The following is a 17,360-nucleotide window of genomic DNA, read 5'->3' as shown; positions in this document are numbered from 1 at the left end:
TAGGCATGCACTTTATCTCTTCGTGTCCATGCATTCAACTAAAGCCACATACAAGCATACACCTCATAATGTATAGTTGTATGTGTCCCTAATCCTAAATATTCTTAAGTGTATATCAACTCACAAGCAATTCAACTTCTACCAAAGAGATGTGTGGGTGTACATGTCAACATGTATGATTGTACATTATCATATATAAACATTGTTCTATTAGTTTTTCCTAAAATTTATCTACCAAATAGTTCAATCTCTATATTTGGAATCATGGATCATAAGTCTCTAACCATCCTATATCATGTTTCCATACAAAAATCATCAAACAACATCTCAAGAACAAATTGTCAAGTAGTAATCGTTATTCTACACATAATCCATCCATACTTCATAACATCATGTGTTCCCCATTATCTTTTCCAATCAATAACATAATAAATTCATGCATTCTCTATGTTGGTTTCTCATATTGCATTAGCACAACAACAAATCATATATGATAGGTTATTTTAAGTTTCAACTAATTCAAACATTAATTAAGAAATTCACCAGACATACTTGTCCTCTAGAGTACAACAAAATCTTTGCGTGGCCTAGTGATTTTCGATATCCCTTCTCACTTTTAATGCTCTTCGGTCACTCCAAATCTCTCTCTCAACTCACTTTGTGCTTTGGATACAAAGTAAGCAGAAGTAATGCAAATAAGGCATTGTGCGTCTTTTTACATTGCACTGAAAATATTATGTACGATCATGCAACCCTTATGCATAGGCATATTTGTAGTTTTATGGCAAAACCATGATTCAAAATAATTAAAAACTGCCTTTATCCAGAACATGAACTTCACATACGACCGTATATTGCTAGACAAACGAGTGTATGCACCTTAACATAGGCGTACAAGTGTGCATCCTTTATATGTACGGTCGTACATTGTCCAATACTTAATCAATTTATAAATTGCTCACAAAATAACCATCCTACCGTTATCCATGCATATACGAGCATAAACTCTAACTATGTATGATCGTACATGAGTCCAACAATTGACATATACAAAAGTAAACATGAGGAAAAGATAGAAATACCTTACGTATTAGCATTACAAAATGCCTAGATAATGAAATGCCCTTTATGTTGTGATATTAATTGTTAATTTGTTATGTATTTATTCATGTTGTTGTTTTGTAGTTAACTTAGTTAAAGGATTGGTTATTTTACATGAAATTAAGTCATATTCATATTTTTGTGGTCGAATAGCTGACAAAATTAAAACTATGAAAATCTAGAAAAATTTTGTAGGGTAAGATAGGTAGGCACAGGGTAGGTGCAATATGTGATAGGATGGGTAAATGCAATACAGGGGTAAGCAAGAAAAGCAAATTTTTTTTGTTAAAACTATGGAACAATAACTTACGGTTTTGTTATTGTTAGCAAGAATTCAAAAAATATTTTTTTGTTATATCTCAAAATATACAAGGATTTTTTAAATGTAACAAAATTTTTTTTTTTTTTCATTCCTCTGATTAAAACAATATAACAATTCAATAAAAAGTTGTAACAAAAAATATTTTGGATACAAACACCTACAAAAACCCTATCCATGGTTGGATATTTTGAAATATAACCTAAAAAAAATTTTTTTGAGTTCCTTTATAATGAACCTACCCCTATGTATACCTATACAGTGCTTAGTCTTCCTATTTCCCATCATAACACATAATTTTTTCATACTTTCAGTATATCGGTTTTTTGGGAAATTTATTAAAATAGAAACCAAATTAGCCGCGTAAACTTTTTTCAGCAAAATTTTAGTAATTTTACCTTTTTAAACAAACTATACTTTTTATTCCAAGAATACTCTTTGTCCTATTTCTTCGTATTCAGGGTAATTTTTACTAAAAAATCTGATTTTTGAGAATATACAGATTAATTTTTCTATAATTATTAAAATTTACAAATAAAAAACAAGTTAATTTCTTATATAATTAGTTGATGTTTACATAGCTTGATTGCAAAAGAGTGCTTGTTTTTTCGAAAGGATGCGAAAATGAGCGAAAGGGTTTACGTTTTTTCGAAAGGGTGCACAGTTTTTCAAAAGAGTGTGAAAATGAGCAAAAGGGTGTCTATTTTTTGAAAGACTATGAGTTTTTCCAAAACGGTGTACAATTATCTAAAAGGATGCATGTTTTTCTAAAAGGGTGTGCAGTTATCTGAAAGGGTGCAGGTGTGAACAAGTACATGAAAATATAAACAAATATGTAAAAATATATACAAATGCGTACAATGTATATATATAAAAGGGGTGCGAAGAAATACGAAGGGATGAGCACACTTCCTCGCACCTATTTTATATATATATATATATATATATATATATATATATATATATATAATTATACAAATAACGGGCGGGAAGAAATGCGCACAGCCCTTTGCACTTCTTCGCATCCCTTTTATATATATACATTGTACGTATTTGTATGTATTTTTACATATCTATTTATATTTTTATGCACTCTTTTGCACACACTCACATTGTTCGTACTTTTTGCACCCACACACGCTCTTTTGCATCCGCATATACTCTTTTACACCCACACATATTTTATGTAATTATGTTCATTATTTTATTATAATTTATAAATATCAATTTTTATATTAAAAATTAATATGTTTTTGGTTTGTAAATATCAATAATTATACAAAAATTAATTTAAAATTATTCTTGTATACTCAGTATATGATACGTCGTTTTATGAAGCTTCAGAAAAGTTTTGCAATTGTTTCCCCCTCCCGGTGCTGTTAGTCAATCGGTTTTAAACGATTACCAAAAAGCATTTGAACTCTCCACCGCCAAGAGCTTCTGATATTAAAATATTTTTCAGAATTATATTAATTATTTTCATCTTTTTTCACGAATCTGAATCTTTTAACTAGGGTTTTGGTTTATTTGATTGAGAGTTTGATTCTTGAATAAGAAAAAAGAGGATGGGAAAGAATGAGAAGACAGGGCTAGGCAGAGCCCTAGTGAAGCACCACAACCAAATGATTCAACAATCCAAAGAGAAGGGCAAATACTACAGGAACCTGAATAAGAAGGTTCTGGAATCGGTTACTGATATCAGCGACATCGACGCCGTCATTCAACACAACGAGGAGGCCCAGGCCTATCCTGTTCCTATTGAGCCTATTAATTTGTGAGTCTTTGTTGATTTCAAAATTAATTCACGAGATTGCAATTAATTTTATATGAATGAATAAATACATGAATGAATTATGAATGTACCAGAGACACGGGGTCTAGTAGTGGTAGAAGCGAAATGCTGACGATGGAGGAGAGGAAGGAAGAGGAGGCTTCGCATGCCAGCAGTTTACGAGTGCCACGTAGGCCGCCATGGAATGCAGGAATGTCTGTAGAAGAGCTTGATGATAATGAAAAACAAGCTTTTTTGGTTTGGCGGCGAAGTCTTGCAAGGTTTTCTGCTTGGTTAATTAGTTCTTTACAAGTTAACTAATTAATTTATTCTATGTAGTTTTCTTCCTTATGTTTATTGGAATTGCGTTTGCTTCAGGCTGGAGGAAAATGAGAAGCTTGTTCTTACTCCATTTGAGAAAAACCTTGATATTTGGAGACAACTTTGGCGGGTGCTTGAACGTAGTGATTTGGTAAGACTCATTGTTTATTAATGCTGTAACGCAAACTTTATTTTACCATTGAAAAGTTATCTCTTCTACTTTACATGTGCTGTACCGTTATTTTTCTGCGGTTGAATGTGTGGATATTGAAATATGGTAGTATCATTTTGGACTAAGTTTCTCCTGTTGAGTGTGTGAAAAGATGCATAGGAGACATTTATGTCTAGGGATTGGAAAACTTGGAGTGAACCTTTGATAGTTGTCATTGAAGGCTTTCAACATCTAGAGAGAAAATATGAAGGCATATTTATAGTTTTTTCTATAGTTAGGGGAAAGATAATGATAGAAAATCTTGCATTCATTCTAACATGCATATCAAGATTAATGCCTCAGTAATAATAATGGGGATCAATTATTTTAGTTGATTGTAATAGATTTTGACATCACAGTTTGTGTTTATGCATATTTACATGTACCTTCAGTGACCTTCTTTAACTATCATCTGGACTTGTTACTCTGACCTGATTTCAGAATATCTTGGAAAAAGGTCCTTTATATCACCAGTGGATAGGGTTTTTTATTATGGTGTCATCATAAGTATTCTTATTACAGTTCATTTAACATAATTATGTACAAGGGATAGGGATCATCTTATTTTGAGGTTGATAGCAGGTTTTTTTTTTTTTTTAATTTTTTTAAAACTTTTTGGGTAAACTATGACAGAATATGGGATTGTAGTGAAATAATCATGGCCACTTTTACTTATGACTTCTTCTTTAGTTTCATTGGAGAATTTTTTTTCTCATATTGTAATTCTGTTTGGTGAGATCTTTTTCTTCAACAAAGAAGCTTAGGTGCCTCTGAGTGCCTAATATTGCATGCACTTGAAGATATGTTCTATTTTGGGCTTGACAGATGGCTCACCTTTTTAACACTGACCTTTGTTGGCTAACTATAATTTTTTTTAATATTGTAATGTTATTGGTCACAGAAATCGCTGATAAGATATTGTTATGACTGTGGTATAACACTTGTATTTACGTAGTTATGATGTGTTTTAGTTAAGCATTTTTTCAATTGAAGCTTTAAGTGCTCTTGAAATTTCCTTCTTTGTAGTGTGTCCTTATATTCAAAATCGTTAATTTTTTCTGTTATGCTATCTGATTCATATTGTCATATTTTGATTACAATTTGTTATTTTCAGATTGTGATGGTTGTTGATGCACGAGACCCACTGTTTTACCGTTGCCCAGATCTTGAGGTAATGTATTTCTCTTTTGTGATTCTAAGAATACTTATGGTGTAGCTTTAAGCATTCCCTTGAAATTTGTTCTCTTAGGCTTCATTCTTTTTTCCTGTAAAAGCCATCTTTATTTATATCTCTGATCAAGTATGTTAGCTAAAACATGTTACGTAATAGTTTGAGAAATTATACTGTATATTTAATTGGTAAAATTAGTGTTGTGGATGTTAGCTATGGGGAAAATTTTCTGAAGCTAACGCTGTAGATGTGGCTACATGTATGTGCAGTGGCTTAGTTTTGTTAAAAAGTTAATATAGAAGAAAAAAATTGTTTTTCCAAGTGAATAGTATTTTGTTTTGGTTAACAACAGATTTCACTTTCATTGCCCTGTGTATTGTATATGGTCAATGGAGGTGATGACATTCAAACTACACATATGGAGGTTGCATGCCTGTTGTGACAGCAATGTGAGTTTTCAGGTTATGAACATGTATAAAGTAACAGAATGGAACCATACTAGGACTCTTGTTTTTCAAAACGATTTGTTTATCTCAATCTCTTGATGATTTGATAAACTCTCACAGTGTCTCTTTCACCAACTTTTCTAGATAATGATTTCATTGATCACTATTGAATGTTATGGTACCAACTGTTTCCTTAAGTTTGCCCTTACTCTAGTATTTTATATTCTCCAACCTGTCTGAGGCTATATTTTATATAATTCAATTTCTTTTATTATATAAATACATTAATTATGAAGATTATAAATGACTCTTTTATTTTGTGGATCACCTATCTTCCACATGTCATGCTTTCATATGTTCATACTCAACTTATAAGTAATTTCCTTCAGTTTCTTAATCTGGCTTGAAAGTAATTAGTGTTATTTTGTTTTGTTGATTTTGAATTTGTTAACTTTCTCCTCATATTTTATTAGGCTGCCGTCTTGCAACTTATCTTGAAAATTAAGGTCTCTTGTGGTAGATCATTGAGAAATAGAGTAACTGTAGTTTTTCCTTCTCTTCTGGGAGGTATGACCTCCTGGCAACCAAAATTTTTTTAAGCTATTATCATTATCATAATGGTTGGTCTGAAAGGTTTAGATTAAAATGTTAGTATTAAGATAGAAAACATTAGAATGTCAATTAATAAAAGTTTAAATGGGCCCAGATCTCAGCGTTAACCAGTTGCATTCTCTATTCTCAAACTAGTGTAAGAGAAGTCTTATTGGCATAGATGCATGGCAATTAAATCTTAAGGGAATTGGCTGACTCTCAATCTTAATTTAATCTTGCGTACATGCCTCCTTAAATTTGAGTGTCTCAAAGGGGGAGGATCTAACAGGTTGGATAGCTGGGTCAATCATTTTTTGAATACTAGTTTAGTGCGAGAAGCATAAAAATTTTTTTATTCTTTTCGTGTACAAAATGAAGCTTGAGTGGTGTTAATATATTGTGATAGCTGAAGATGCAGTATCATCCCTTGATTTTGCGGAGGAGCTCTAAATGTGGTTTTACACAAGTGTCTATGAAGATTATACACAGGAGCTTGCTAAGCTTGTCAAAGATTTATCACATGTGAATACATAATTCAATTCAAATGACATTTTTTAAAGAAAATAATAATTTGTGAATGGAACCTCAATGTTTGGGTAAAATCTGCTATATTCTTTTCTTCTTTTAAGTAGTTTGGTGTCTTGGAACTTCTACATAACCTAGTAGATGCTATGTGGAGCCATATTGAAAAATAAAGTAAATCTCCAGTTTTTCTTAGAGTGCAAGGGTTTGATTGCATGTTTTTTTCTTAAACAGCAGTATAATATATGATTTTGACATTTGTTTGTTGTGATGCAGGCATATGCACGAGAGATTGATGCATATAAGAGGACACTGCTTTTGGTGAACAAGGCAGACCTTTTACCGTTTTCTGTAAGGTTAATATCTGGACTTTAAAATCTTTGTTGCGGCCATTAAATTCTCCTATGTTGCAACCTGTTAAAATTTTCTGTCACTTGGCTTTCTTTCAGGGAAAAATGGGCTAAGTATTTTCGAGATCATGAAATTCTTTTCGTGTTTTGGTCGGCTAAAGCTGCTTCTGCAGCTCTGGAGGGAAAAACAATCAGTGGCCCATGGAGGACTCAGGATACCCACCAAAAGGTGGATGACCCTGATACAAAAATATATGGTAGGGAAGAGCTTTTGGTCCGTTTACAGTCTGAAGCAGAAGAGATTGTCAAAATGAGAAGGAAATCAAGGTGCAGTAGTACAGGAACATCTAATGCTCAATCTCTCAGTGGAAATCCAGCACCAAAGAACGTAGTTGTGGGATTTGTTGGGTATCCTAATGTAGGGAAAAGCTCAACAATCAATGCTCTGGTTGGCCAGAAACGGACAGGTGTCACCTCTACACCAGGGAAAACAAAGCATTTCCAAACATTGATAATTTCTGATGAGCTGACGCTATGTGACTGCCCTGGATTGGTGTTCCCTTCCTTCTCAAGCTCAAGATATGATATGATTGCATCGGGGGTGCTGCCAATTGATCGGATGACTGAGCACAGAAAGGCTGTGCAGGTTGTGGCCAACAGAGTCCCAAGACATGTGATTGAGAATGTGTACAAAATAAATTTGCCGAGGCCCAAGCCATATGAACCACAGTCTCGGCCTCCCCTGGCCATAGAACTTTTGAGGACTTATTGTGCCTCTCGTGGATATGTTGCTTCAAGTGGACTGCCCGATGAAACAAGGGCAGCCCGCCAAATTTTGAAAGATTTTCTTCATGGGAAGCTACCCCATTATCAAATGCCCCCTGGAATGTCTGGTGAGGAAAATAATATGGAAGATACTCAAGGACCCAGCTTGTCTGACATTCAAGAGTCAGATGAATCTGATATTGAAGATTCTCCAGGAAATGACCATGATTTTGAAAGTACAGATTTTGAAAGTGCACCTGTACTCGAAGACGTGCTGGATCATCTCAACTCATTTGACTTGGCAAACGGGCTTGCTTCAAAGAAGGCAGCTGTTAAGAAGCCCAATGCATCCCATAAACACCACAAGAAGCCACAGAGGAAAAAAGATCGGTCATGGAGGGTTGGAAATGATGATGATGATGGAATGCCAGTAGTAAGAGTTTTCCAGAAGCCAGCGAATACAGGTCCTATGAAGGCTGGATGAAACTTAAATTCAGTACCAATGTCTTGTCTTGTTTGAGTGTGCTTCACCACTCACAAGGTGCGTTTTTATGACTTCAAATTGAGTACTTGGCTATTTATATGCGCGCATATATATATAGAGTATTGTTTTTTCAGAAATATATGCAAAATAAGCATTAATGCAGTAGAAGTCCAGTGATCTGTTTAGAAGATGATTCCAGGGGTGTGTGTGTTTTAGTTCTGGATTATAAACACATAAATTAGCCCATTTTCTTGTTGTTTGTACCAAAAATCTGCCTATGAATGCCAAAGTGAGCCCCTTTTTAAGTAAAATCACCGATTATTCAATTTTATGAACCATGATTCTAATGAGTTCCGACTTTTTTTTTGTTAAATTAATATTTTACATTTCGTATTCCGTGGGTGGGAACTTCATAATCCTTAGGTGTAAAATAGTAATTTATAACTAAATTGAAAAAGTTTTTCAGAGTTGCCAATAAGGAGTTTGAGCATAGAGCAACTTTACATGTGCACATTTTGAATTGCATATCAATTACATAATGGTATATCATTTGTATACATGAATTGTATATCAAAAATTGGTATACATAACATTGCACATATATTAAATAATAGATATGATATTATGAATTTAGTTTCATCTATTCACAAAAATGAATAATTAGGAGAGTTGAATCTTGAGCTATGTCCACGAGCAACAAATCAAGATTTCAATTTCACCAAATAATTAATTTGGTTATTAAAAGACATCAACATTTTAGTAATTTTTATACATGTCTTCAAGTCATATTCTCCCTTGTGCAGGCCAGGAATAGAGAAATTGATAAGCAAATCAAATTAACTAAAAACCAGGAAATCAAAACTTTACAAGATAATTTCCAGCATAATTTATTATTTTTATATTCTCAAAAGTTTCCAGACGAAGCTTCTCTTAGGCCTTCTTAAGGTCTCTACTATTTTTTATGCTACGTAACTTAATTACTCCCTTAAGTCTCTACTTTAAAAAAAATAAATAAATAAAATCGAACTTGTTTTACTAATAAAATACCTGTATAAATAAATGTGTAAGCCTAATAATTCATCAATTTCCTGGATTATTAATTAATTAAAAATCACTGCTTCTTAATGTGTCTATACGGAAGTAACTAACAATTCAAATCTTATACCCATGCAACCATCAGAACGAAGTTTTTTTTTCTTTTTTTACTTGTGTCAGGAGATTTTTTTGGTAATTGGGTGGCAAAAATAGATTGGGTTTGTGTCCACATTGGGAAAATGTTAACTTAAAAATTACAAATGTCTGGTAATATATCAATCTCCCAATTTATTTTACAATTATTTAACATTTTAAGAAATGTTATTGATATATGTTTAGGAGTTGTTCAAATTTTAAGAATCATTAATTATTTTGTTTAATATTTTGTTTCCAATTATGATGCAATATCAGGTTGAAAAAAGCAAAATTGTGGGGTCAAATGGCCAAAACAAATGGGGTCGATGAGATGTTACATGGTCATAGACACTTTAGGGCGCAAGTGATTGTCCAATAGCATAAGGACATAATGGGTGACATACAAAAGAGGTAGATTGATAACTCGTTAAAGCTCTTCAAGGAGACTTGTTTCGAGTCATTTTTGGAGTTGGACAGTAAGGGAAGCCCTACTGATGAGTTTTGGTTTCCTCTTAATGTGGTATATGTGTGATTCAATAGATACAAGCTCACTCTTGTGATTGGTTTGAGGCTTAATAATGTCAATGACTTCTCCAAATACATTTCTCATCAAACTTAACATAGAATACAAGATAGATATTTTTTAACAAATATGGATGGGGTATAGGGGTGTGGAATTTGACCGTCAATTCACTTAAAAGTTGATTCCTCCAGAGGTTATTGCCAGCAATAAACAAAAGAAAAATCTACATCTGACTAAGAATAGTCTAATAGGTTTCCAATTAACTTTTGTGTTTTATAATTAATTATTTAATTGTTTATAATCTTATATCTTTAATATAAGAAGGAAACTCAAATCCATATTCCCAAACCATAAATTATATGCCTAATCCAATATAAGATAAAAAAGAAATGATAATTCAAGAAATCTAGCAAATTACCTAATTGATGTGTCACTCTTGATCTCATAAATCTTGTCTCTTTTTCTTAACATAGGGTTTTCTCTTTCTTTTTTTTCTTTTTTTCCAAAATACGATATACCTACAAAACAAACCTTGGAATGCCCATAGGACTAGGGTTTCTTTTCTTTATTTTTAAATTACACATTTTCTAATTCTTTTAAGAAATATATATATATATACACACACACACATATATATGTATGTATGTATGTATATTCGTATGTATGCATGTATATTTCTTTTTGTAATATATCATTCTCCTTCCAAAGTCCACATAGTATAGTAATATTATACGTATCTATTTTTGAATACATAAATAAATACGTATATGATATGTCATCATATAACTAGATATTATTTTATCTTTAATTTAAAATTTTTTAATCATTTCATGACACATATCAAATATGTGCTTATTTATATACTCAAAATGAGTATACATAATTTTATTGCAACAAAATAATATATATAATTATAATTGGATATCTTATTTACAAAAAAGTGTTATCTAATAATTAATATGAAATGTTATTACTTTCCCTATTTTAAAAAATTCAATATTAAATTAAATTTATATTTTAATATATATTTTTATACAATCTCATAATACATTAAAACACTAGACAGTATTATTTGTTATCCAATTCTGGCCTAAAAAGTTAGTTCAAGCCAGTCCAATTCCATCTTTCTACTTTGTGTGTGTGTGTGTTACATTCCTTCAATGTTAGTGACTCTTTTCTTAAGTGATTAAAGGGTACATGAGAATCATCGGATTTAAATAAGGATAAAATTATGCGTATGAGTAGATTATATAAATTTATCTGAATAAACATTTTTAATAACTTATAATTAAGTGATGTGACTGTTTATTTTTTTCTCACCTCAAAATCACTCAATCAATGCTACCACATTAATTGGTTTAGGCAAATTTATACAATTTATTTATATATGTAATATTATTCTTCAAACAAATCTCTCGTCCACTAATTTCTCAAGAGGCAACATTTGCGAAAGATTATTTACACTACTCAACAATTAATAATGTTATTAGGTGATTGTTTAGTGTAATTTATTTAATTCATATTATCGAATTTAATTAAATAATCATGTTCATTTTTATAAATAATCTAGTTCTAGATTATATACAAATCATAATAAAAGGGCTAGTAACATTTTTTTTTCTACTATTGGATTTAATGAACTTTTTATATTTCTAATTATGTCTCTTAATAAATTCTAAAATCTTCTTTTTAATCCCAAGTTAGGTTAAACTCTCAAAATCTTCATTTTTAATAAATTAACCGATGCACAAATCAACACATGGATTTGTGTGATTTGCATAAATTTGTGCAATAAAATCCAATCCTTTTAGTCAATTTTTTGTGGTTTTTACGTCAAAAAACCACCAGGGAAGAAGATGAGGTGTTGTTTATAAGGTTGATAATATGTTGGAAGTGAATCACTAAGAAGAATGATTGTCGAAAATAGGAAATGAATTTTAGGGGTGTAAATACAATGTTTTAAATTTTGAGGGAGTGGTTGTTAATCCTAAAGTATGAAAACCCTAAGAGCCCTAGATGGTAGAAGTGAAAAAATATTTTTTTAAAAATTAAGTTATGGGAGAAATTATTAGTTCTCAAAAAATAAAAGTGAGAAATGAGGATGAATTATTTTTTCTTTAAATGAAATCTCAAAAAGACAATTTTACCCTTAACAGTAATAATAAAATTTAACAGATAGGTGAGTATTTAAGTTTTTGAAAGATAATAAATGAAAACTTGAGAAAAGAGTAAACTTTAAGTAAGAATAAGTCCTTTGGTCATATTTTTATATATTAATTTTATTTAGTTTATTTCGGATACCCAAATATATTAGAATTTCTAACTCCCTATAAAAGAGAAATATCATCTTCTCATTTTTTCGATCCGAATAGCCCCCTCAAAATGTATAAGAATTGTTTATCAAGACACTTTTATTCTTGTACAATGTGATAGAGAGAAGCTTTGGTGCGTGGAAAAACAAACATGAAATTTTAGAAAAAATGTCATACATTCATTTCAAGCATCAAATCTTAGTTGTTATAGCATCCATAACAATTCATTATTTCATTCACATAGAAGTCATTGAAGATCCTAACTTTGAAATGTATGATGTCAATCTTGATGATATTGTCTCAATAGCACAAGAGATTGCAAGTGTTGATGATGTCCCCTCTGTTGTGTAAGAGATTGCAAGTGAAATACAAAATGATTATATAATAAATGGTGTTAGAAATGGGGTTATATTTGAATTAAGTTTGTTCGAATTCATAAATAAGTTTGGCTTGTACAAACTCAACTCAAGTGAGCTCGAGTTCAAGCTCAAATCTAAGAGTTAAATATTTTTTAGCCTTAACTTTAGACATGTTCAACTCGTTAAGCTTGCAAATCTAGAAAATTTTTATACAAATCAATAAAATGATGTTATTTTAATCAATAAACATCAAAACAATATCGTTTATTCTTTTTTTTTTTGCTCAATTGTAATATTGAGTAAAGTTTAAACTTAAGTCAAACTCAAGCTTAACTATCCTCAACTCATTAAAACTCGAACAGCTTTAAGACAAGTTCGGCGAGTTTTGTTTCACTCTAACTCAATTCGAATATTACCTTAGTTTGAAATAACACAAGTTACTACATCATGTAAATAAATTTATAAATCAACTATATAATTAGCTACTTATGATACTTATTACTTTAATGGCATACATCTGAAGTTAATATTAGACATTTTAAAATGTAAATATTCGTATATTATAAAATTCGTTATATTGGCGTTATATTATCTATCAAATAGTTATAATTGGATTATGATTATTCATAATATAAAAATCCTAAGCTGTTCCAAACATATAATATTACTAAGTACAAAAGATAAATTAAAATAATAAATAAGATTGTGCGAGAAAAACACTGCTTCCCAAATATAATATTTTATAAAAATTTATTTTGCAATGTTAAAAAAATAATATATATTTTTAATTTAGTTTAATATTTAAGATTAAAGAGTGTTATATCAAATAAAAATAATATAAGTATATAGTATATAAGTGCGATAGATTAAATTTTAATAAAAATCAATTAATTTTATGTAATATAATTTACAATCTTAATATTTATATATCTAATATATTTTTACATTTAGAATTTTGAGCATAACAATACATTAATAAATAGAAATTAAAGTATTAGATATAATAGGCATTTTAACACAAATAATTAAAATTTTAAATTATTTTTAAATAGTCATAGTTAAATTAAGATTATTTATAATTTAATAATTATAAATTATGTCAAACATACAAAAAAAATTAATTATTGCATAATCAATTGTTTTTATAATTAATTTTTAATAAAATTATAATATTAAATACCATTTTTAAATATTATTGATATAATAATAATATTGTTTCATTTTGGACTACGATTAGATGAAAATAGGGTTGGTTGTGTTATTTTTTATGAGGGTTAGAGTTTTTAGGTTTTAAGGTAATTTGGTTGATTTAGAATTAGTTTGGTTAGCATTTTCCGGATAAAAAGTCAAATTTTGTATTGTGATAATTTATTTGACATATTTAATAATATGTTTGTTCGAATTTTGTTTGATTGTATTATCATCGATGGCAAAAAACAACATGTGAAAGTCGTGAATTTTCATAGAAAATTCAAGCAAAGAAATGTGCTCGCGAACCTTGTAAAATACAATTCACGTATACGAAAATCATGCAAACCCAACAAACATGCATTCGTAAGTGTATTTTAATTCTAAGAAATCATGTTTTTGCTTTTTCATTCTCATCTAAATATTAGAATTTGTTCTATTTTTATTAATATAACAAATATAAACTGTCTACCAGTAATATAATTGATAATTATTAATAAATACAACAAAAAATAAATCTTTTTTAGAAATTAATATTTAAAGTTTTAATTTTTATTAATGAAAGTTTTTACGACAAGTTTTGAATGAAAATTTTGATTTATATAAATATAAATTACAACTACTTTCAATGTGATAATGTTGTAGTAGAAAGAACATTATTAGAGTATGTTGTTGCCGAGTATGTCGAGAAAGAACACTGTTAAAGTAAAGGTAAACTACAAGAAAAATGTATTATTAGAATAAATTATGAGTTTATTTAGAAAAATAATTACATCAAAAGTTAACATAAAAAGATTTAGATAAAAATTTTTATTTATTTATTTTAATTAATAAATCCTAAAGGAATCCCATAAAAAAATTTAATTTTTTTTTATTATCTTTGAACATAATAGTATAATACGTCCATTTGATTGCAATGTAAATTTGTACTTAAAATTATATATTTAATAGCTATATACAAATAGATAATTATTCACAACTATATGACATTCTTTCACGGCCTAAAGTAATTTAGAAAAGCAATATTATACTTATCCATTTTAGGTACATATTTATATATATTATTAAATTATTAGATGTTATTTTATTTTTAATTTAAAATTATTCAATTACATAATAATATATATATCAATATATATTTATTTATGTATTTAAAGTGAGTACATATATTTTTATTGAATTTAAAATAATAAAGCCTATACAATTTTTTCATAACTCAAACAAAATTTTGGAGCCGAAAAACATTAGAAGAAGAGATAATGTGAAGGTACTTTGAAAATAAATTGTGGTTGTATATTAATGACACATATCTAATATGTATCTATTTATATATTTAAAATAAATATAAATAATTTTATTAAATTTAAAATAATAAAACCTGTACAATTTTTTCATAACTCAAAATTTTGCATGCGGACAAATATTAGAAGAAGAAATAATGTGAAGGTACTTCCAGAATAAAAGGGGTGGGGGTTATCTATGTGCATATATATATATATATAAAATTTTTAATGAACGGCAGGATGATGACTTAATTTGATTTTTAGAAATCAATTCATGTTTCTAAACTCCTTTTGCCCCTATCCAAAATTTAGAAACTACAACTAAGGCAGAATTTAAAGAGAGCTTATTCAAGTTTGAACAAGTTTTGCTTAAACAAACTTGAACATGAATATAAGATAACAAATTTGAGTATGAACACTAGTTTGGGAGTACAAACGAAAATATGTCTGAACCTGAATATGTGTCTTGCTCAGCTTGCATGGCTTGGTTTTGTTAGTAAATCCTCTAAAAACCTGAATATATGCACTTACACTCCAAAACCCCTAAAATCCATATATAGTGAAAGTGAAAGAATAATTTTTTAAAATTAAGCTAAGAGAAAATTATTAGTTTTTAAAACTAAGAGAGAAAAAAGAAATTAATTTTTATTTATTTAAATAAAAATCTCTAAATAATAATTGTATCTTTGACTATAACAATCAAAACTAACAAATGAATAAATATTCAGGTTTTTTAAAATCAGAGAGGTTATTTCAGGATTTCAGTATACCTTTGATAGAAATAAGTCTTTTGGCCTATTATAAATAATAGAAAAGCTCTGTCACGTTATTTTTGGCAACGACTGAGACCAAAATGCTTAACAATATTCAGAATTTGGCCTCAAAATATTATATTTTCTTGTTTACTTTAAAATTTTATTTGAATTATGAAGGGCATGTGAGTTGCTAGGCCCACTCAGCATACTTAGAATGTGAAAGATTCCAACAACATATGATTTCTATTATGTAATGAAATATGCAAAAGCTAATTAATTCCCTATCTTTCTCTATCATTCTTTTGCCAACTATTATGCTCACACCCCACTTCCATATTGCTTTTACATTGAATTTTTATATAAAAAAAAAAAATAACATGAAAATTGACAACTTAATTAGTTATTATTTTAGTGAAAGCTTTGATGGGGTCACTCACTTAATGTCATTTTAGAGAAATAATGAAGAGCAAAGATTTACAATATTTTTTTTTAATTTTTTATTTACTCTTAAATCATTTTTATTATATAATAAAAAAAATGAAACTTGATATTGGCCAAAATCTTTATATATTGGTAATTGTCAATTTTTCTGGTCCCATTAGAAAGAATTTATTAACTAACTTGATCTTGATATGATAGTTTGCTACTCACCACATGAACAAAATCTGATATTTATATGAATTATAATGATCTCTTTCCATATATTATGGATATGTGTCATAAATGTACCAACAATTGCAAACTTCTTACATCACTTGTCCATGTGTCCATGTCTATTACTGCCCACCTGCCCCTTTTAGCTACCCTTTTTTTATTTTAAATAAATTTTAAAATTGAATAAATTTGCCTCCATTTTATTTATAAAAGATAGTATCAATGGAAACATATCTTTAAATGGGACTTTCTTATTCCTCAAAAAGTAATAAATTATAATAATATAATGTAGGCTTGTATATGTGATGGTTTTTGGATCAAATCTTATTCACACGCGCTTCCACGCTGCACTTTCCTACACTTATTTTAATAAACAAATAAATACATGATTTATTATGACTTCATTAAAATCTTCTTGCTATAAAAATTCACATGTTAGATGTAGAATGATAGCAATGTTGATGGTAAATGTCCCATCAATGAGAAGTGGGCAACATTAGTGGTATGATTTATGCAAGTGGCTGAGAATAAGAGGAGTTAAAAAAAAGTTTTTAAAGTAATTTGGTTTGCTATTCGAAAAACCTACGTCTATTATTATTAAATTCTTTAATAAAAGTTTGGCAAAATGAAAATATGGAAATACTATATGTTGCATCTTTGCTTATATACAATATTATATTTGTATAGGACAAGAGGAAGGGATAATGTTGTAATTGCATAAGTAAATACATAAGGATTCTAAATGAACCAAGATATCTAAGGATGCCCGATGGTCATGTTATCCCATGGAAATATGAGATAATTGTTCAATCTTGTGAAAATAGATGAGAGATGAAATGTGATCCTGTTATAACAAGAGACAAAAATTGCATGTTGAGGAGATTGTAAGAATGATTGATATTGTCAAGAGTCACTTTTTTCGTTGTTCTAGATAAAATGGCTTTTACCAATACTTCAAGTTGATCTTTGTACAGGTGACATGTACTATATGTCACTTACATGGCTAGTTGGTTTTTCAGTGTAGCTCTCATTCATTTTAACTAAGAAGGTGTCTAATCGCATAA

At 29.3% G+C, this 17,360-nt stretch overlaps 1 protein-coding gene across 1 annotated transcript; it reads left to right on the top strand.

Moving 5' to 3' along the window:
* The first annotated feature begins 2,770 nt into the window (after positions 1-2,770).
* On the top strand, positions 2,771-8,363 carry LOC123209389 (GTPase LSG1-2-like). The gene is made up of 6 exons (XM_044627428.1): positions 2,771-3,194; positions 3,287-3,472; positions 3,570-3,663; positions 4,838-4,894; positions 6,730-6,809; positions 6,903-8,363. The coding sequence occupies exons 1-6, from the start codon at positions 2,986-2,988 to the stop codon at positions 8,050-8,052; spliced, it is 1,776 nt and encodes a 591-aa protein (XP_044483363.1). The 5' UTR covers positions 2,771-2,985; the 3' UTR covers positions 8,053-8,363.
* The last annotated feature ends 8,997 nt before the right edge of the window (positions 8,364-17,360 follow it).

The sequence above is a fragment of the Mangifera indica genome, chromosome 2 (genome assembly GCF_011075055.1).
Source record: "Mangifera indica cultivar Alphonso chromosome 2, CATAS_Mindica_2.1, whole genome shotgun sequence".
NCBI lineage: Eukaryota > Viridiplantae > Streptophyta > Magnoliopsida > Sapindales > Anacardiaceae > Mangifera > Mangifera indica.
The sequence above is the reverse complement of the archived record's forward strand: the minus strand, read 5'-3'. Positions and strand labels throughout refer to the sequence as shown.

Coding starts and splice junctions, on each gene's coding strand:
- LOC123209389 (XM_044627428.1), top strand. CDS start 2,986: ATGGGAAAGAATGAGAAGACAGGGCTAGGCAGAGCCCTAGTGAAGCAC. Junction 3,473..3,569: donor TGGCGGCGAAGTCTTGCAAG/GTTTTCTGCTTG, acceptor CGTTTGCTTCAG/GCTGGAGGAAAATGAGAAGC. Junction 3,664..4,837: donor TGCTTGAACGTAGTGATTTG/GTAAGACTCATT, acceptor TGTTATTTTCAG/ATTGTGATGGTTGTTGATGC.